Consider the following 20,801-nt stretch of genomic DNA (forward strand, 5'->3'; position numbering starts at 1 on the left):
AGGATGATGACAGTCAGGTTGAAGGGAGCTGGGGGGAGCCGGGGGACGGGAGCACTCACAGCACAGTGCACACAACACAGCTGAACTGGAATCAAACCATTTATTTCGGTTTGGAGCAGCCCCTGGAGCCCCGCCCCCTCACCTACCACTTCCTGTTGGGAAGAATAACTGAGGTTACAGGAGTGACCTTTGAGAGCAGAGGAGAGCTCCCAGGGTGGGGCAGCTCTGAGGGGTGCAGCTGGCTGGGTGTGTGTTGAGGGGCAAAGTCGGACAGGGAACTCCGCCCCTGGAGCCTAGGCTTCCCCTGCTGATGGGTGGGCAGCAGCCTATTTCTCCAATCCCCGTCCCCTCCAGGGAAGAGGGCAGAGGGTGGAAGGGGTCTTGGGGGGACCGGTAAGACCCCCTTAGTGTCTAAATCACCAGGTCTAGGGGCTCAAGGGCCAGTTGTCCTTGGCTGTTGGGGAGAGGGCCCGAGTGAGGCTCTAGGATTTCTAAGCCTGGAATGACTAAAGGTGCCAGAGGGTGGCGATAGTGGGGTCAGGCCTTCAGGACCAGCCTTCGGCAGGAAGCCCAGCACCCTCTGAGGCCCGGTCTGGTCTGTAGATGCAGAGCTGCCCAGGCCCAGTTCTGCCCAGTTGGCGCGCTGGGTGGACATTGCCCAGCCTCTCCATCAGGGGCTGGGTGGGTGGAATGAGGTGGGCGTGGCTGGGAGTCCAGCCTCATGGTGAGAGCAGCAGCTGAATGAGCTTCTGGAACTGTTCCTGGTGCTCATGGATATAGACCTCAGTCTCCCACAGGGCATTGACCAGCACCGTGTCGCTGACCTCGTCCAGCATGATGTCTGTCCCCAGCTGGGGGTTCAATCTGTCTGGGTCAAGGAGGAGGGCTCACCCCAGGAGGCTTGGTTTGGGTAGGTGACAAGAGCGAGGACTGGGGTGGGCTCGGGACACAGAGCAGCCGCTTGGGGAAAGGGGAAGAGCGCACCAAGGGCTGGGTGGGGAAGGTCACTGGGTCTGGCCAGGCCGGGGCATGGGGCTGGGGCCAATGCTGGCTGAGTCCTCACCTGAAGTACTGGATGCCAACCATCTCACACCAGGCCCGGGCCCGGTCCACGGCCCGCCCATCTGGATCTGTGCACTGGCAAGAAGTGGTCTCTGTGAGCGTTCAGCACACACCGTACCCTGAGTCACTGCCCGGGGATCCCCTGGTTCAGTCTGGCTTAGCCACCCCACCCCCAGCGGAGTCCCCCAGCCTGGGTTGCAGTGACTCTCCCAGCTGTGGAACAGAGGGGCCCGGTCTGTGGTCTTCACAGGCGGCTCGGCAGCACCTGCCTGGTGGGGAGTGCGGCAGGGGCTGAGTGCACAGGCCTCGGCGTCCCGCCCCCTGCAGCTTGTGTCCCATGTGATAGTCTGGGCGTCCACATGGGGTTGTGTTCGAAGGAAGGACTCCACAGTTAAAGGACGCCTGAAAGCCCCAGCGGTACGTGGTCACTAAGGGTCCCTGCCAACACTGAGACGGAATTGGGGACCATTTACCCTGAGCTAGCTAACGAGGTTCAACAGAGCCTCCCTGACACCCAGGGTCCCAGGGGCTGAGGCCGGGAGGGCAGTGGAGCTGGGGAGGGGCCCGTACTCACACAGTCCACCACCATCTTGCCCAATTCCTTGGCCCCAAAAACGGTCTTGGCCAGTTCCCAGGGGTTGCTGGGACGGAATACATCCACACAGGTCACAGGCACCTGTGGGGACCTCCCTGTCCCCAGAGAGACCACAATGGAGAGCTTCTTCACCTTGTTGCCCTGACCCTGTTGGGGACAGGACAGGGGTAGTTGGAGGGGATCTTCCCGCCGGCAGACCCTTCCCAGGTGGCAGGAACAGAGCCTGTGCTGTCCCCTCCTTTGCTCTGCAACAAGCCCCGCTGCCAATATGCTGGGCACCTCGGCAAGTGCCCCCTCCCCGGGGGGCTCATCCACCACAGGAGGCCACTTAGATGATGAAGACCCTTCCCCATCCGAATGTTGGGAGTCCCTCCTCCTCCAGAAAGCCTGCCCTGCCCCATCTGGCCCCTAGAGGGCGCCTGCCTCTGTGCCGGCCGCCCTTGCTGTGTCACCCAGGGGCTGCATCCGGGGCTTCCTGATGACCACAGTGAGAACGGCAGCCAGGAAGGACCTGGCACACTAGGGGTCAGGCAGTGTCCTACACATTTTACAGAAAGGCACGCGGATGCCTCATGCCAGTCCCCCCGCAGGTACCGTCACTCCCCGGTGCAGTGGCTGGCGCGAAACACGGGCAGAGCCGGGACCCCGACCCTGCGGCTGTCTGGCCCTGAGGCCTGAGCCCACCGCACGGCACCGTCGCTAACACACAGGGGCCTTGCCCCACCTCTGTGCTAAGCTCCTTGGGCCGAGGGCCACTTCTGTTCCTCCGGATCACTGACTCAGCACTGTCGCCTCCCTAGAGGCCTCTTCCACGGGCCCTTCCCGAGCCCCAGGTCTCTCAGCAGAGGCAATCCTTCTCCCGGGCTCCTGCACAGCCCTCCATCACAGCACCCGAAATCCCTGGAGCGGCATTTGCAAACAGTCTCCCCTAGACGTGAGCTCCCCGAGGGCAAGCACGTGTCCCTAGGCTGGGCAGAGTGGCCAGCACTGAGGCTGGCATGTCCTGGTGTGCCCGCCGCTCTCCCCACTAGGCGCCCTTCACCACTCACACCAGATTGGGCCTCAGAATCCCTCTGATTAGCACAGAGCTCCGGGCAGACGCCACCCATCAAGCAGGTTCAAGTGTGAGTTAAAGCTGCTATCCAACGCACCAGTGAATGAGCCTAAGAATAAAAGCCACGTGCTCTCCTAGGAGGCGATCCTTAGTAAGATTTGCTGAAACACGGTGGCTACAGTGGACGGTCATGTCCAGCCCCTCTGACTGGAGGTGCTCTCACCTTGCGGATCATGTCCTGGTTGTACTCATGGATCTCAGTCATGGCGTCCAGCGTGGGATTGTTGGCCAGCAGCCCACCGTCCAGGAAGCGCCCATTGGGCCGGAAGTAGGTGGGGGCTGCCCCACTGCTCCGGGCAGCCCTCCACACCAGCTGCTCTGGGGGGTGAGGGAAGACGGTGGCCCAGTGGCACAGGGGACTGGTACAACACCCATGCGCTGCAGACCTCAGTGTGCATGTGCATGTGTGTCTGTGGGTCTGCAGGAAGAGGGAGAGGCTGGGAACTCTTCAGAAGCGCGACCCACAGGCCATGCTCTCTGGCCCTGCTGTGCGGGTGGAAGGCAGGGTGCAACTGAGGGCCTCCAGGAGGCTGCTCTAGGCTGCCTGAGGTGGGAGAGCTCCCCAGTTCTGCCTGCCCTCAGCTGATGAAGACTGGGGGCAGTGGGTGGGATGGTGGTGGGCCGGGGGTGCCTGGCAGCAAGCCTATGACTCTGACCCTCCACCCCGCAGCCTCTTAGGCCGACTGTTTCCTGCAGATGCATCAGATATGGTTTTAACCTGAGGGCTGAGTTGGAGGCTTGAGGTTAATATTCTGGCTGAATCGAGGCTCCCGTACAGACTCCGGGGCGTCATAATTCCGGAAGAGGTGGAGTTCAGCAGGCTGCCGGTCAGACAGGGTCCCTGTCAGCATCACCCTGGAGAGAAACAAGGAGCAAGACAGCTGATCACTGACTTAGCCACCCCTGAAAGTCCACTTGGGCAAGTTTCATCCAGATTACCGAAGGCGTTATCCTTACACCCAGTGATCCTGCTTCTGGGAGTTCATCCTAAGACATGCTCATGCATGTGGGAGATGGGCATACGCAAAGTTATTAACAGGTTTGTTAAAGTAAACCAATGGGCAGGCGCCTGGGTGGCTCAGTCGTTAAGTGTCTGCCTTCGGCTCAGGTCATGATCCCAGGGTCCTGGGATCGAGCCCCACATCGGGCTCCCTGCTCGGCGGGAAGCCTGCTTCTCCCTCTCCCCCTCCCCCTGCTTGTGTTCCCTCTCTCACTGTATCTCTCTCTGTCAAATAAATAAGTAAAATCTTAAAAAAAAAAAAAAAAAAAAAAAAAGCAAACCAATGGAAACAGCGGAAATGTCCATCAGCAGGATGGTTCGATGCACCACGGTTCCCCTACCCCAGGGGCTCTGTGTCACTGCAGAATGACTGAAGAAGCACTTTATGTACTGATGGGCGCTGAGCGCCAAGGTTTATGGTCAAGTGCAAAAAGTAAGGTTTAGGACAGTGTGTGTAGTATGCCATCATTTATTTAAGAACAACACCCAAAACACTGAGGTACCTATTTGCTTGGTCAGAGGGACCCATGAGCAGAACCTAGGAACAGTGAGCTGCCTCTGGGGCAGGGGACAGCTTGGTGGCTGCAGCTGACAGACAGCAGTGGGAGGAGACTTTTCACCATGTCGCCTTTGATTCCTCTTCAATGGTTCACCGTGAGTCTAGAACCTATTAAAGAAGACTCCGACTTGTCTCAAAAGACACAAACATCCTTAAACACTGCAGGGAATGTGGACTGGCACAGCCCCCTTGGAAGCTAATATGTACAAATCTTACAAATATTTGAGAATTCCATTTTGGAAAATTTATCCCAAAGGAATTTCTGCGCTACAATAAGAGCTTCTTGCATAAAGCTATTCAGCACAACATAATTTATTACAGTAAAAAATGAACCGATCTAAATGGTAACAATAGAGGGGCGCCCGGCTGGCTCAGTCGGAAGAGCATGCGACTCTCGATCTCAGGGTTGTGAGTTCAAGCCCCATGTTGGGTATAGTGATTACTAAAAAAAAAATAATAAACTTTAAAAAATAATTAAGTAAGTGGTAACAATAGAATGGGTAAGTAAATAAAATGTTTTGCACCCATTCCAAATTCCAGGGTCCCACATTAGGCTGGGACCTAGGAGTGCCACATTAGGCACTCCTAGATAAGGGTAAACCAGAAATAAATGTGCCCCTTTCTCACCCCAGAGGCTGTGAGGAAAGTTACCTTGGCATTGGATAAATGAGAGAGAGAGAAAAAAAAAAAAAAAAACCTGAAAATATATAACCACAAGCTAACCTTCTGTAGGTTTGTAGTCTAAATTTACATCACCTGGGGGAAGTCCCCAAACCTTCATGCCAAGAATTTAGTTATAGGGACCCTAGATGGCAGGGTACCTAGGTACCTGAAAGAGACAACACAAAACACTATGGAGGAAGATACTCTTATTCTAGGCCTCAAAGAATCCACACATATTATTTTTCAATACTAACGAGCACCACACAGTTAAAAGGCGGTGGGAGATGGGGTGCAGCACACAATGAAATAAAACATCATAAATGAAAACCAGTATAAACCAACATAAACAGGAAAACATACCTACATAGACTGCAGATATTTGAGTCCTTAAATAAAGATTATAAAACAGCTATGCTTACAATATTAAAGACATCAAAGGCAAGCGTGATAATATCTTCAGGGAATAGGAAACTATAAGTAATGACCTAGAAGATTTGAAGAAGAACTAAAGAGTACTGCTAGAAATTAAAAAATAAAAAGGCAATACAATTTTAAAAATCAATGGATGAGTTAAGTAGAAATTAGATAAAGCTAAAGAGAGAATTAGTGAATTGGAAAATAGGTAAAAAGAAATTGTCTAGAATGCAACACGGAGAGAGAAAATGATAGAATATACAGAAGTTAAAAGACATGGAAGACAGAAAAGGTCTAGCATATGTTTAATTGGAGCTCCAGAAGGAGAGGAGAGAGAAAATTAGAGGCAAGGGTTGAAGAGATAACAACTCAGGCTTCCAGGACTAAGAAAGGCAGAAATCCAAAGATTCAAAACTAATAAATCCCATGCAGGATAAACTGGAAGTAATTCATATCTAGTTATATCATAGTATAATGGTAGAACACCAAAAGCAAACACATAAATAAAAACATCCAGAGAAAAAAAGATCAATCACTTTCAAAGGAGTAACAGACTGAAACTGACTTTGCAAGGGCCACAATGGAAGTTAGAAGATGATAGAATGATATCTTGCATGTTCCCCAAGAAAATCATCAGTCTAGAATTCTATACCCAGCAAGAATCAGAAGAAAATAATTTGAAAATATTTTCAAACAATTCTGCTGGCAGAGAATTTGCCACCAGGAGACCCTCTCTAAGGAAAAGTGAAAAGACTATACTTCAGGCAGAAGGAAAGTGGTCACAGATGGAAGTCTGAGAGGCAAGGAAGACTGTAGAAGAAAGAAGTGACACACTTACATACACACATATGCATACGCATACACACACATACAAACACAGAGCCAACAGTGTGCTGGAGCCAACTCATCCTGGCTTGTAAGAACCTACTGCTAAATCCCACAAGGTGGTTGTTAAATGCTTGGTAACTTGAAATTGGCCATGGTGGGAGTATTTATGCCATGGGAATTAGTGAACACTATAAATCAGGGCTTCTTCCCCTAGAGATCTGTTTTCCCAGCACACTACTGGATAAATCTAAAGGAAAACAAACTTTGAAAGATAATAATAATGTCTTGTGAGCTTAAAAAAACAAGACAGGGCGCCTGGGTGGCTCAGTTGGTTAAGCGACTGCCTTCGGCTCAGGTCATGATCCTGGAGTCCCGGGATCGAGTCCCGCATCGGGCTCCCTGCTCAGCGGGGAGTCTGCTTCTCCCTCTGACCCTCCTCCCTCTCATGCTCTCTGTCTCTCATTCTCTCTCAAATAAATAAATAAAATCTTTAAAAAAAAAAAAAAAACAAGACAGACTTCAAATACAGGAAAACACTTATAGATATGATGGAATTAAATTATTTTATAAGCCTTGATTATCTGAGAGAAGGGTAATGGTATCAATTAAATTCAGACTTCCATAACTTAAGCATGCACTAAGAAAAAAAGAAATGAGTGCACAAATTTCAAACCATGGGGGGGAAATATAATGATCAAAATTATTCAGTAATTCTAAAAGAAGGCAAAAAAGAGAAAAGAAATACAGAACAAAATAGGTTGGCACATACCAACCCAAATATATCAGTAATTATGTAAATATAAATGGATCAGCCATATAAACATTAGATTAACCACATGAATCTTCTGATAGTCAATCAACTAAATCAGACTTCACTAGTTAACTTAAGTCAATATATTACCATGCATTTAAAAAGTATAAATGGATTAAATGCTCTAGGTAAGAACAAAGAATACAGCTTAGATTAAAAAAACAAATCCAACTATAGGTTATTTACAGAAATTACACCTAAAACATAAGGACTCAAGGAGTATCTGCGTGGTTCAGTAGGTTAAGTGTCTGCCTTTGGCTCAGGTCATGATTCCAGGATCCTGGGATCGAGCCCCGCATTGGACTCCTTGCACAGCAGGGAGCCTGCTTCTCCCTCTCCCTCTGCCTGCCGCTCCCCCTTCTTGTGTTCTCTCTCTGTCAAATAAAATCTTAAAAATAAATATAAATAAATAAATAAAACATAAGGACTCAAGAAGGTTGAGTTAAAGGGTGAATATATTGTATGATCCGCTTCCAGGGTGTCCCTAGAGCAGTCAAAATCCTAGAGAGAGAAAGTAGAATGGTGGTTGCCAGGACCTAGGGGAGCTGGGAATGGAGTGGTGTTTAATGGGAACAGAGTTTTAGTTTTGCAGGATGAAAACGTTTGGGAGGTCAGCTGAGTACCAGTGTGAATGTACTTACCATTTTTCCAATTCACTAATTCTCTTCTTCAAATTAAAATGATGGGGCACTTGGTTGGCTCAGTCGGTTAAGTGTCTGCCTTCAGCTTAGGTCATGATCCCGGAGTCCTGGGATCAAGCCCCACATCAGGCTCCCTGCTCAGTGGGGAGCCTGCTTCTCCCTGTGCCTGCCACTCCCCCTGCTTGTGCTCTCTCTCTCTCTGTCAAGTAAATAAAATATACCATACAAATATAACCAAAGAAAGCTAGTGTCTCTGTATTGGTATCAGGATAAAATGGGCTTTAAAGCAAAAAGCATTCCTAGAGATAAAGACAGGTATTCCATAATAATAAAGGATTCCAGTAACTAGAAAAATATATAAAAATTTAAATATATATACACTTAATAACATAGTGTCAAAATATTTAAAAAGTTGACAGCACTATAGGGCAAAAGGGCAGTACCCAGAGTAGGAGATTTCAATATAGCTTTCTCAATAATTGATACAAATGGACAAAGGGAATGTCTAGATAGCTCAGTCCATTAAGCATCTGCCTTCAGCTCGGGTCATGGTCCCAGGGTCCTGGGATCGAGCCCTGCATCAGGCTCCCTGCTCAGTGGGGAGTCTGCTTCTCCCTCTGCCTCTCCCCCTGCTTGTGCTCTCTCTCTCTCTCTCTGTCAAATAAATAAATAAAATCTAAAAAAAAAAAAAAGTGGACAAAGAATTCTTAACGGTACAGCAGAATTGAAAATTTTAAACATTCTTAGCTAATATGACTTAATCGACTGTGCAGAACTTGGCACTCAACGCAAAATCTATATTCTTTCAAATTAGATGTGGGACATTTATAAGAATTGACTGTAGAGAAGTCCACAAACCAAGTCTCGACACATTTTGAAGGGCTAAAATCATACAGAGCATGTCCTCTGGTCACAGAGCAATTAATAACAAAAATATAACTAGAGAATTCCCTAAGTTTAGAAATTGAGAAATGTATTTTTAAGAAACTATGGTTAAGAAATTAAAATGATGGGGCACTTGGTTGGCTCAGTCAGTTAAGTGTCTGCCTTCAGCTTAGGTCATGATCCCAGAGTCCTGGGATCAAGCCCCACATCAGGCTCCCTGCTCAGTGGGGAGCCTGCTTCTCCCTGTGCCTGCCACTCCCCCTGCTTGTGCTCTCTCTCTCTCTGTCAAGTAAATAAAATTTTAAAATAAAATAAAATAAAATAAAATGAAAATTTTAAATTTTTAAATAAAATTAAATTTTAAAAAATTATGAACATTAGGAAGTATTTTGAACCAAGAAATCATAAACATGCTTATGGGATATCATTAAAACAGTTCTTAGAGGGGTGCCTGGCTGGCTCAGTCAGAAGAACGTGTAATTCTTGATCTTGGGGTCATGAATTTGAGCTCCACATTGAGTGTAGAGATTACTAAAAATAATTTTAACTTAAAAAAAAAAAAACAGTTCTTAGGGGAAAATGTTTAAACTTACACATACACACATATATACACATATATTATACAATACAACCAAAGGTTAAAAATCAATGAGCATCATTTATTTCAAGAAGTTAAAAAAAAAAAAAAGAACAGCTAAATAAACCCAAAGAAAGACAAGAAGGAATAAAAATAAAAGCAGAAATAAATGAAACAGAAAACAAACACACAACAGAGAGCCAATAAATACCCAAGAGTTGGTTTTCTGAAAGACTAATCCAATGGAAAAGCCTGTAGCAGGACTGGTAAAGAAGAACAGAGAAGGTGTACATAATTAGGACTGAAGGGGGCATCACAACAGATGCTGCAGACATTAAAAAGATAGTAAGAGAACATTCTGAACAACTCTATGCCAATAAATTTGAAGAGCTGATGAAATTCACATATTCCTAGAAAAACATAACCAAAACCAAATCAAAAAGACATTTCGAAATTCTAAATAGTCTTATAAACATTAAAGAAGTTAATGCTACCATCAAAAATCTTCCTCCAAACAAACTCCAGGCCTTGATGACTTTGCTGGCAAATTTCACCAAATACTCAAGAAAAAGCAAAGTCTTTATTATACTACCTTTTCCAAAAAAATAGAAAATAAGAGGAAATACTCCCTCAAAACCAAAACCCGGCAACGCCCAAATGGGAAAAAATGGGTCCAAGCTCATTCATGAACGTGGATGCAAAAATCTAAACAAAATATTAGCCAGCGGAGCCTCTCAGAACTCTCTCTGTAAAAGGCGCCAGGAATTGAAAGCAGGGACCAGGAAAAGTACCTGTACACCCGTGTGAATAGCAGCGTTATCAACAACAGTCAAAAGATGGGAACAACCTAAACATCCATCAAGAGATGAAGAGACAAACACAATGTGGTGTATCCATACAACGGCGTGTTATTCAGCCTTGAACAGGAAGGAAATTCTGACACGTGTTACAACATGGATGAACATCAAGGACACTGTGCTCAGTAAGAGGGGCCAGCCGCAAATGGACAAATATTGTATGATCCGCTTCCAGGGTGTCCCTAGAGCAGTCAAAATCCTAGAGAGAGAAAGTAGAATGGTGGTTGCCAGGACCTGGGGGAGCTGGGAATGGAGTGGTGTTTAATGGGAACAGAGTTTTAGTTTTGCAGGATGAAAACGTTTGGGAGGTCAGCTGAGTACCGGTGTGAATGTACTTACCATTTACTCAACTGTACTTAAAAGGGTTTAGATGGTAATTTTTATGTTACGTGTATTTTACCACAATTAAACACGGTCAAATAAATAAATGGTATCTCTAAAAATGTATAATTTACAGTAGCACAAAACCCATGAAGAACCTGAGCCACCGATGTGCTGGATCTCCATAGAGAAAACTATAAAACCACACTGAGAAACTTTAAACCAATGGAATGTTTTACTATATTCTCTAATTGGGAGACTCAGTGTTTTCAGAGGCCATTTCTCCCCCCAAATAAGCGTACGGATTCAATGTAATCTTTATCGAAGTTCCAGCAGGACTTGATTTTCTGTAGAACTGGGCAATCTGATGCTACCATTTACGTGGAAGCACAAATAGCAACAAGTAACCTTTGTACAGCATTTGTGTGTGCCAGGTGCTTTCTTTCGAAAAAAAAATTATTTATTTAAGCAATCTCTACACCCAACGTGGGACTCGAACTCACAACCCTGAGATGGAAGAGTTGCATGCTCCTCTGACTTGAGCCGGCTTCAGGCGCCCCACCAGGGGCTTTTTTTTTTTTTTTTTTTTAAGATTTTATTTATTTATTTGATAGACACACAGCAAGAGAGGGAACACAAGCAGGGGGAGTGGGAGAGGGAGAAGCAGGCTTCCCGCAGAGCAGGGAGCCCGATGCGGGGCTCAATTCCAGGACCCTGGGATCAGGGCCTGAGCCGAAGGCAGACGCTTAATGACTGAGCCACCCAGGCGCCCCCTAGTGCTTTCTAAATATTAACTTTTTTTTCCTCCTCATGAAAACCCCAGGAGGAAGGTAGTATGTTATTCCCATTTTTGAGAAGAGGAAACTTCAGGGCATTTGATCTCAACCAGTTCTCTAGGGTGCCTCCAAGAACAGCCGTGATACCCTTGAAGACGGACAAGGTGGGAGGCTCTGCTGTCCCAGATATCCGGACTCACCATAAAGCTGAGGAACAGAGCCAGCCCGCAGAACAGAACACAGTCAGAAACCACCGAGCAGACATGGAGGGAAAGACAGACTTCTTCACAGATGAGGCTGGGGAAACTGGTTATTCATGTGGAAAACATGAAATTGGGTTTCCCCTGATACAAAAAACAATTCTAGGTTGATAAAGACCTAAACGTGAAAGACAGATCTAGAGAGATTTCTGACCTGATGGGGAAATTGCTTCCTGCCTCAGGCTAAGGAAGGGTTCTTGAACAAACATAAAAAGCACAAACCACAAAAAGAAAAACATTTATAAATTCTACTACATTAAGAACATCCATTCATCAACAAAACACTGTAAAGAGAATGAAAAGACAAGCCATGGAGTAGGAGAAAAGATTTAAAATCTATATATCCATCAAAGGACTAGTTTTCAGAATATAAAAAAGATCACTAAGAAGCCTCTTGGGGTGCCTGGGGGGCTCAGTCGGTTAAGCCTCCAACTCTTGATTTCTGCTCAGGTCATGATTGCAGGGTCCTGGGATTGAGCCCTGAGTGGGGCTCTGCACTCAGCAGGGAGTCTGCTTGAGATTCTCTCTCTCCCTCTGCCCCTCACCCCTGCTCTAAAATAAATAAATGAATCTTAAAAAAAAAAAAAAAAAAAAAAGAGGCTCTTAGCCCCTTGGGGTTGTGGGTTCAAGCCCCACGCTGGGTGTAGAGATTACTTAAAAACAAAATCTAATATATACATACATCAATGCCCTTTTTTAAAAAAAGATTTTCTTTATCCATTTGACAGAGAGAGACACAGTGAGAAAGGGAACACAAGCAGGGGGAGTGGGATAGGGAGAAGCAGGCTTCCCGCTGAGCAGGGAGCCCAATGCGGGGCTTGATCCCAGGAATGTCCTGAGCCAAAGGCAGACGCTTAGCGACTGAGACACCCAGGTGCCCCCATAAATGCCTTTTAACCCCCAAATCCCACAACCCAATTTTACCAAAAATAGGCAAAACACTTGAACAGGAACTTTACAAAAGAGGAGAGGCAAACAGCCTTTAAAATATCTAAAAAGGTAGGAGCGCCTACATGGCTCAGTCAGTTAAGCATTCGACTCTTGATTTCAGCTCAGGTCATGATCTCAGGGTTGTGAGATTGAGCCCTGCCTTGGGCTCACACTGGGCTCCATGCGTGGAGCCCACATCACTACCTTCAGGAAGCTCCCCCTGACCACCTCGCCCTCAGTCTTCCTCTGTCAGCTCTGAGCCCAGCTCAGAGGGAGAGAGATTCTATTCTCTCTCCCTCTGTCCCTCCCCAACCCACTCTCTCTAAGAAAAAGAAAGAAAGAAAGAAAGAAAGAAAGAAAGAAAGAAAGAAAGAAAGAAAGAAAAGAAAAGGAAAAGAAAAGAAAAGAAAAAGAAAGAAAGAAAGAAAGAAAGAAAGAAAGAAAGAAAGAAAGAAAATCCAGGAAATCCACTGCACACCAGTCGGGAGAGCAGCGCCCCCGGGTGGTAGGGCAGGAGCTGCGAAGGGGCTGGGGACGTGCTCAACGGGCTTTGGGACTTGGCTGGTGATTATGTGGGTGTTTGCTTTATAATTATTCACTGAACTGGTTTATGTACTTTTCTAAATGTATGTTCTATTTCACCATTTAAGAGAGAGAAAGTATCTAGGATAAAATACACAAAAATGTTTTTAAAACATTATCTTTTGGTTTTTACTACATGAATGGATATTTCCTCCTTTTTACTTTTTTTTTTCCAATTTTTCTTAAAAGACTATGCATTATTCTTAAATTAAAAAAAAAAAAGAAGAAGAAAGAAAGCTTTGTTATGAAAAGAAATCCTCCCTAACCCACTAGGCCTTGCTCACACATCACAACCTCCAGGAAGCTCCCCCTGACCACCTCGCCCTCAGTCCTCCTCTGTCAGCTCATGAACACTTCTCAGTGCCCTGCTCTGGGGCAGATGCTGGGGCTGCAGAGAAAACAAGGCAGCCATATTCCTGCCTCAGGGAGGTCAAGTCTGGCAGGTGACAGACACAGGCATGAAACGGACAATAAAGTAATTCCGGGCTGGGCAGTCCTACAAAAAAGCAGCTGTGCTGTAGGCTCTTCTGGAACTTCTCAAACACCTGCAGCCTTGCACGGCTGTCATTTTTCAGGCCACTTATCTCCCAACCAGACTGCAAATGGCCCACTGGCCTTTCCACCTGGTGGTGGCCCCCTTCAAACCACCCCCCCCCCACACACACATGCACACACACACACACAATGCCTGGGGCACAGCCCCACTCAGCAAAAAGTCTCCGGTGTGTGGCGGCCGAGAAGCGACCCCTTCTGACCCAGGGATGTGCTGTCTGGGTGGGAAAACAGCAGTCCTGGCTGGGGGGTGTCCCGCAACAGCGTTCTCCAGAAGCCCCTGGCCCACTTGGGAAGGAGCTGCTGAATGCCCCCCCTTTCACCAGACCGGGGCAGGGAGCCCTCTGCGCCCCCAGAACAGTGGGAGGGCTGCCCAGCTGGGGCCACAGCCACAGTGCTCCTGCTGAGGAGGCTTACTTGGGTTTCTTGACGTCGGTCATCTTGGTGTGCTCCCCAAACTCGCGCTTCAGGAACTCCTCCAGGGGCCCCGACTCATAGGGCCGCGAGCCCCGGAACACCTCATCCTTCATGCGAAAGTACACACCCCTCATGTAGGCCATGGACTTGCCTAGGAACAAGGTGGGGGAGACACGAGGGCCACACCCTGCCAGCTGCAGGGGCAGGGGGTGGCAGCCGGGGACTGGCTTGTCTCAGGCACTTAACCCAGCCGGGGCTCCTGGGCCTCTCCTCGGCAACTTCCCACAGAGGCAGACTCCCCTTCAGCAGCCCCGAGGCTCTGCACGTCATTCTGTATTCACAATTTTGTATTCTCCTTAGAGAAGGGCCCTGAAAGTGTAAGAGCTTCTAAATCTAATCTAGACCTACCCCATTTGGCTCAGAATAGAAGGACCAGCCCTGTCCTGTAGGCCTCTGAGGACAGGCAGGGTCAAAGGGGCAGGCTGCACCTCACTCGGGCTAGGGCTGTGCGAGCAGGGTGCAGGGGGGCTGTGGAGTAGAGGGGTCTGCTATTACCAGAGGCTGAACTAGGTGACTTCTCAAATCCCTCCCATAGCCCCCGGGAGTCTGAAGAAGGAAGTGACCCTTTCTGGAGGAGGCTAGGACCTCCGCACCCCAGACCTCATGCCCCACTGGGCAGACACAGATCCAAGATAGCTTTTGTCTCATGGAAGGCAGGAACTGGAGACCAGAGAGGGGATGTGGGGCCCCTGAGGCCAGGGGAGGGAAGTCCCAGAAAACTGCTAATAATCCTCTTCCGAGAGCCCCATGGGACGCTGCTCTCAGCCGCCTCCTGGCCTGGCTGCCTCATGTCCCTGACACCCTGAACTGCTGGGCCATGGCCTCCTCACACGGTCAATACCCAGATGCCTGCAGCTCCCCCATGGGACTGGGGCTCCCTGAGCGGGGGCATGCACCTGCCTCAGCCCCACCACCCCATTGCCCAGTACAGGCCTGGCCTGGGGGCCGGAGGGTCCTCTCCCCATGCCTTCAGACCTGGGGGGTGCACTGGAGAACCTGGAATTGCCAGGCACTGGGGCAGGGATGAAAGGTCAGGGAAGCCGAGGCAGAGGACCGTTCTTGCCTGGGTGGTAGCTAGCTCTGGGAGGGCCCCCTGCAGGCAGCATCACGCAGCCCAGACAGCTTCACAAAGGGGACACTGCTTGAGTGGAGACAAGAACCACCTAGAAGCCTGCCTGGTAAACGAGGCACCTCTGTCACCTCTGCGACGCTGTGATGCGTGGGTGCCCTGTGGCCTTGGGACGTGCTGGTCTGGCTGTCTAAGGAACTGTCCTAGCCCCAGCAACCCCATGGCTGGGCTCTGTGACTTTGGGGCACTCCTCTTCCCCCGCCACGGTCTTAATTTCCCTGTGGGTAAACAGCGCATGCTGACTGGGGCTCTGGCTTTCTGTGACTCCGTGGCTCCTCCTTCCTGAGCCCACCCACTGCATCCACCCTCAGAATGGCTTTCCTTATTTCCAGCCCTTCTGAGGCCCGGCGGGGCCTGCCTCACAAGGCTGTGGGGGAGAGTGGTAGAGGCGACTGATGTAAAAATGCTTCATACACGGAAAGGCTCGTTGTGTCCCCCATGGAGGGCAGGGCACCCAGCCCCAGCCCACCCCCCAGCCCTTCTCTTTCCAGCCTCGCACCCCAATGCCCTTAGCCGCCCCCACAAAGGGCTTCCAGGCCCTCCCCTCCCCAACGACCCTCTTTGCAAAGCTCTGAAAAGAAACTGAGTGCAATTGGAGGGCAGATCCCAACCCCACCGTGCCCTGCCCACACCACCCAGGGACCTGCCCTCACTGTGCAGAATGGCCAGGGCCAGGATGCCCCCCGTGCTCGTCCCCGCCACCCAGTCAAAGAGATCCTTGGTGGTGACGCCTGAGGCCTTCTCGATGGCGATGAGGAGCTGGATGATGACGAGGCCTTTCACGCCCCCTCCGTCCAGGCAGAGCAGGTGGTCGTGGCTGTGGTGGGGACAGCAGTGGGAGAGAAGAGGATCCCGTTACAGCCCAGCACTTTACGTGGGCCTGTGGCCCTGAACACCTGTGAGCGCGTAAAGATAAGGCCCTGCGGAGCTTGCGTGCTACTGGGGCTTCTTTTTTGGGGGGGGGGGAAAGTGCAATTAGCAATAAGGGAAGGGGCCAGGTGCCACCTCAGCGGACAGCTGGGTCTGCCTCTCCCACTTGGTTTTGGGTGGGTGTGGATTCCCAGGCCCAGGCCTGCCCCGAAGCAGGTGCCTAAGAAAAGTCTCTTTGAATTAGACAAGGCTGGGGGGGGAGGGCTGGTACCCTGCAGCCGGCCAGGAACGGTGGCTGGTGGAGAGGGTGAGGACCCTCTTCCCAGGTGGGAGCAGCAGGGGAGGAGGGGGGCAGGGAGGAAGGATCGTCTGTGCGCCAGGAGCTGTGAGGTGCTTCTCCCAGCGTGAACTCGCATAAACATCCCAAACCCCTTCGAGGCCGACACTCCCAGCTAGGAATGAAGCTCGGAGGTTAGGTGACCACCGAGTCACAAGATTGGGAATTGATGCGGCTGGACGGACAGGGGCCTGCTGACTCCTGAGTCACCTGCTCTGCCACACGCCCTGACACGTCTCCACGGCCCAGCCATGCCAGGCTCCCTGCCCTGGGGAAGGGTTTCAGTCTGTGCTCAGACCCAGAAGCTTCCTTCTGGTCTCCTCATCCTTCCATCTCAGCTTAAATGTCACTGCTGAGAGAAGCCTGCTCTGGTGCCATCAGCCCCCTCCAGCTCAGCCTGTTCCTCCTCCACCCACTTCCTTGGCGTAGAGCACTTCTAGCTCCCATAAGCAAGCGTCTTGGTTCCCTCGGTCACTGTCTTTCTCCCGCACAGGATGGGATGGAAGCTCCCTGAAGGCAGAGACCAGCTCTGCCCTGTGCAGAGCCGTGTATCCAGTGCACTCAGGAGGCGTCGGCAGACAGCTGGTAAATGGAGGCCTGGGCGGCCCACCTCTCGGGTCCCCTGTCTTCCTGGACAAGCTGCCCAGCCCTGCAGCAAGCCCAGAGGGTGGCAGGGGAGGCTGGGCTGTCACCGGAGGCCCACAGGGCCCCTGACCAGGGAGGCCAGAGCAGACATGCGAGGGACCCTTCTAAGGATGCGGGGCTTACAACGGAGACATCAACCCAGACGGAGCAAGGCGGAGCGATGTGGCTCACAGCCCTGTGTGGGGAGGTCCCCACAGGGGTGTCCTGATTCTCGCCTCAGTCCTGCTTGCAGGGAGGGTACTCCGGCTGGGGCGAATTACCGATTCTGCTGGAGAATCTGCCTCCTCTCCTCTTACTGGCCGGGACAAGTCGGTCCTCCCTCTGGTACCTTCCTCGGCCCCTGCGCAGGTGTGTGCGTGTGCGTGCATGGGAACCACCAGTATGCGGACGGGGCTGAGGTACCTCCAGGGTGCACATCACAGGGCGGCCTTGGAAACGAGTGGGACCTACTAAATGGGAGCCAACCCTTCAGGCAAGGAGAGGCAGAGCCACCTGTTGCTACCATGTGGCCCTAGGAGCGGGGGCTGTGTCTGCTGACTCAACGGCATTCTGTGCGCCCAGAGAGCCTGCAGCAGCAGGAAGGGCGTGAGCTCCGAAGACCCAGGCTCGAGTCTCTGCTCTGATGCTCACTGTGTGACCTTGAGCAGTCACTTCACTTCTCAGGGACTCAGGTCCCGCACGTGCAGAACAAGGGTCTTAATCCCTCCCCAGGCAGTTAGGAGCATGGGACAGTAAGAGCCAGAGAACAAGAAAGCAGCTCTATTATGGAAGGGAGAAAAGAGAGAGAAAGCACAGTCGATTCCCAGCACATTCGCGCTGGGAACTTGCCTTGCTTGGCAGACATTCTTTCTGGGCCCCAGGGATTGTCCTCAAGGACCAAGGCTTCTGCTCTTTGCACCCATCACCCAGGCCTGCCTCCGAGGATGGGCCTGGGTGTACAGCAGGAGCTTGGGAAGCCAGCCCACCCACTAGCTCTGTGGGGGGAAGCAGGCCAAGGGGTAGGGTAGAGCCAGGGGAAGCAGGCTCAGCATCACAGAGGGGCTCTGGGTGATCTTCCCCAAGAAACCAGGACAAGGTCAGGAGGGAAGGGACAGGACTGCAGCCCCCTCCATTGTGTGACCCCCGAGCCCACATGGTCACTGATGAAAGAGCAGACCCAGGCTCTCTGAAGAGCCAGTCCCTTCTCTGTGAACTACAGAGGACACAAACTACCTCCCAGGGCCCTGGCGTGGACTAGCTGAAAGCCCCGAGCCTGCTGGAGGGCACCAAGCAGAGCCTCGTACGTGCGGTCTCCCTCCCCGCTCCACTTACGTTCGCTTCTCGTCCCTCATGGAGCTCAGGATGAAGGCCGGCTTCCGGGAGCGGGGGATGTGCACGATGTCCTGCAGTTCTGCGAGGCACAGGGTCCGGTGGGCCGGGGCCACGCGGGTGCCGGGTTCCCACCAGCCCTCGGGCCCTGAGAACAGCTGTGGGGCTGTGCCCTCCCCCGACCGCCCCTGGCAGGAGCACCTGCCTCCGGCCGCCAGCAAGGGCTCTGCGTCCCAGGACACAGCTGAGCAAGAGGCCACCGGGCTAGAATTCAGAGGGGAGCCCACCTCTCTGGGAAGTGCCCCCATCCCGCCCGGAGAGCTCCCAGACTCTCCTCGACGCCTTCCTCCCAAAGCCCCGAAGCCCAAGCACCCCGGCCATGCCCTGTGCTTTTCAGTTCCCACAGCGTTTTCTCATGCATCAGGCAAGCAGAGCTGCTGACATCCATCACCACCAGAATCCTTATTCCCAATTGCCAGATGAAGCTCAGAGAGTGTCAGGGACTGACTCGTCCAAGGTCATTTAGCCAAAAGGGCTGAGTCTGGACATTCCTTGAGGTTTAAGTCCATGAGTGAAGGGAGATAACCAACCACTCTCCAGATGCTGCTCATCCTGATCCCAGGTCTGGAAACTTCCTCAGCGGCCTCTCAGATCAGCCGCACCCACCACTCCCTCCGTGTTCTGCTCTGCGCCCCAAACCCCCACCCCCGCCGCCACCCGATGGACTGGCTGCCCTCCCGCTGGCCCGGCACTGCCATGTCATCCAGCTTCCGACGGGCCCTCCCCACCACTGTGCAGAGTCTAGAAGGAGCAAAGCAGGAACGCAGGCTGCAAGGCAGAGCGCCTCCCCGTCACCAGGGCATGTGGCCAGGGGTGGGCGAGATAAGCGGGAGACTGACCAGGAGAGGCAGTGGACAGAGTGCCAGGGAGAGAGCAGTAAGGCCGGGTGCATGTGTCTGGCCTGCAGCTGGGAAAAAGAGGGCACTAGGGCTACAGCGTGGGGCTCAGCAGGCTCTACGGCCCCTCGAGGCCCAGGGCATTACCCATCTGACGCTGCGCCCCAGGCCCACCATCCAGCCTGGCTTGGGTGACGGCCTGCCTGTAAAATTGAGAGATAAAGATGGGGTGGGGGGGCAGGGCCTGGGTGGGGATGGGCAGGGGAGGAGAGGGGCAGAGCCAGAGGACTAAGTGGCTGCGGGCTCCGCCTTCCCTGACTGCAGGCTAGGCTGGGCTAGCCTGGCTAGGTGCTGGTGTCGGCTTCCACGGCAAGAGAGTAAAAAAAAAAAAAGCTGGTTTGCCAAGGATTGATTTCTGACTGCCCTGTTCGGGGGATCCTACTCTCAAACAATCTCGGGCCCACAGGAAGCCCAGAGAACGGACACCATCTCCTTGGGGGCCATCCCCACGGGCACCAAGGACACACAGGGGCAGAGGCAGGCTGCCTGGCCATGTTCAAAGGCCTGTAGGTCACCAAAGGGGCCAGCAGGGGACATAGAGGCCCCAGGCCTGGCAGATTCCGCAGCGTGGCAGAAACACTCCTTATTGGAGCCAGAGGGCCAGGGGCTCTGGACCCCAAGAGCACTCATCACTGCCCACCCTGAGCTCCCAGAGCACAAGAGGAGGCCATGAAAGCACCCCCCTAATGGGTGCCCTGGGGATGCCCAGACCTGAGACCGTGTCCAGGGCATTCTCTCAGGAGACATGGACTGTGGGCCATTAGCCAGGGACCCCTGCACCCCCAGGCCTCTGGGCTCTATGGGTCACTGGCTGCCTCCAGAGGCTGACAAATCCTGCCCCATCCTTCCTTGTTCCCTTCAACAGCTTCTACCCTGGATCCCGTTTCCTTCGGATAAGGACTGCTCTGATCCCAGCACCTGGGGACCAGCTGGAGAGGAGGGAGCGTGGCAGGGGGGAGGCCTACCTAGGTTGTTTAAGCTGATCGGTGGGGGCTGAGATCTTTCCAGGGAGAAGGAGTGATGTGTCGTAGTGGAGCACTGCTCCGAGGGGGCCCCTTGGGTGAGTGGGAGGCGGTAGTCGGCCCCTACGGTTCTCAGCAGAGTTAAGAGCGTCTTCCTGGTGACAACTGGTCATGGTTTCGGGAGGGGGAGATCGTACAGGATCACAAGTGATGTCAACATGCAAGTGAGAGGCCCCTCCTTTCCACACACGGCCCCTGCTCTCATCTATCAGGTGGCCTGGGTATGTGGGGGAACCGGACCCCCCCGGAGGCCCAACCCTACCCTGACAGGGCGTGCTGACTCCAGTCTGTTACAGACAAATAGCTTCCTGGGGCCTGGCAAGGCACGGAGGTCGACCACAGAATATGGAAGAAGGTTGAGGTTGCCCAGTCCGAGTATTTGGGGACCCCTCTTTCCCTTCACTTCCAGTCAAGAAAACAGGACTTCTTGGGGCACCTGGGTGGCTCCGTGGGTGAAGCATCTTCCTTCGGCTCAGGTCATGATCCCAGGGTCCTGGGATGGAGCCCCGTGCTGGGCTCCCTGCTCAGCGGGGAGTCTGCTTCTCCCTCTCCCTCTGCCCCTCCCCCTGGCTCCTACTCACTCTCTCTCTCAAATAAATAAAATCTTAAAAAAAAAAAAAAAAAAAAAAA

The 20,801-nt window shown here is 51.6% G+C and overlaps 1 protein-coding gene across 3 annotated transcripts in view; it reads right to left on the reverse strand.

The window, feature by feature from the left end:
* Positions 1-91: 91 nt before the first annotated feature.
* PLA2G6 (phospholipase A2 group VI) overlaps positions 92-20,801 on the reverse strand; it is a 59,412-nt gene continuing 38,702 nt past the window's right edge. For 2 of the 3 annotated variants that reach the window (XM_032416630.1, XM_032416629.1), the window contains 9 exons: positions 20,115-20,276; positions 18,197-18,275; positions 15,687-15,850; positions 13,845-13,995; positions 3,490-3,626; positions 2,935-3,089; positions 1,637-1,804; positions 1,064-1,137; positions 92-864 (listed from right to left, as the gene is read on the reverse strand). In XM_032416630.1, the coding sequence (XP_032272521.1) occupies positions 720-864; positions 1,064-1,137; positions 1,637-1,804; positions 2,935-3,089; positions 3,490-3,626; positions 13,845-13,995; positions 15,687-15,850; positions 18,197-18,275; positions 20,115-20,276 (1,235 nt within the window). In that variant the 3' untranslated portion in view covers positions 92-719. The remainder of the gene's footprint in view (positions 865-1,063; positions 1,138-1,636; positions 1,805-2,934; positions 3,090-3,489; positions 3,627-13,844; positions 13,996-15,686; positions 15,851-18,196; positions 18,276-20,114; positions 20,277-20,801) is intronic. The other variant, XM_032416631.1, reaches the window with a different exon arrangement.

Source organism: Phoca vitulina, unplaced genomic scaffold, assembly GCF_004348235.1.
Source record: "Phoca vitulina isolate PV1807 unplaced genomic scaffold, GSC_HSeal_1.0 scaffold19, whole genome shotgun sequence".
In the NCBI taxonomy this organism is placed as follows: Eukaryota; Metazoa; Chordata; class Mammalia; order Carnivora; family Phocidae; genus Phoca; species Phoca vitulina.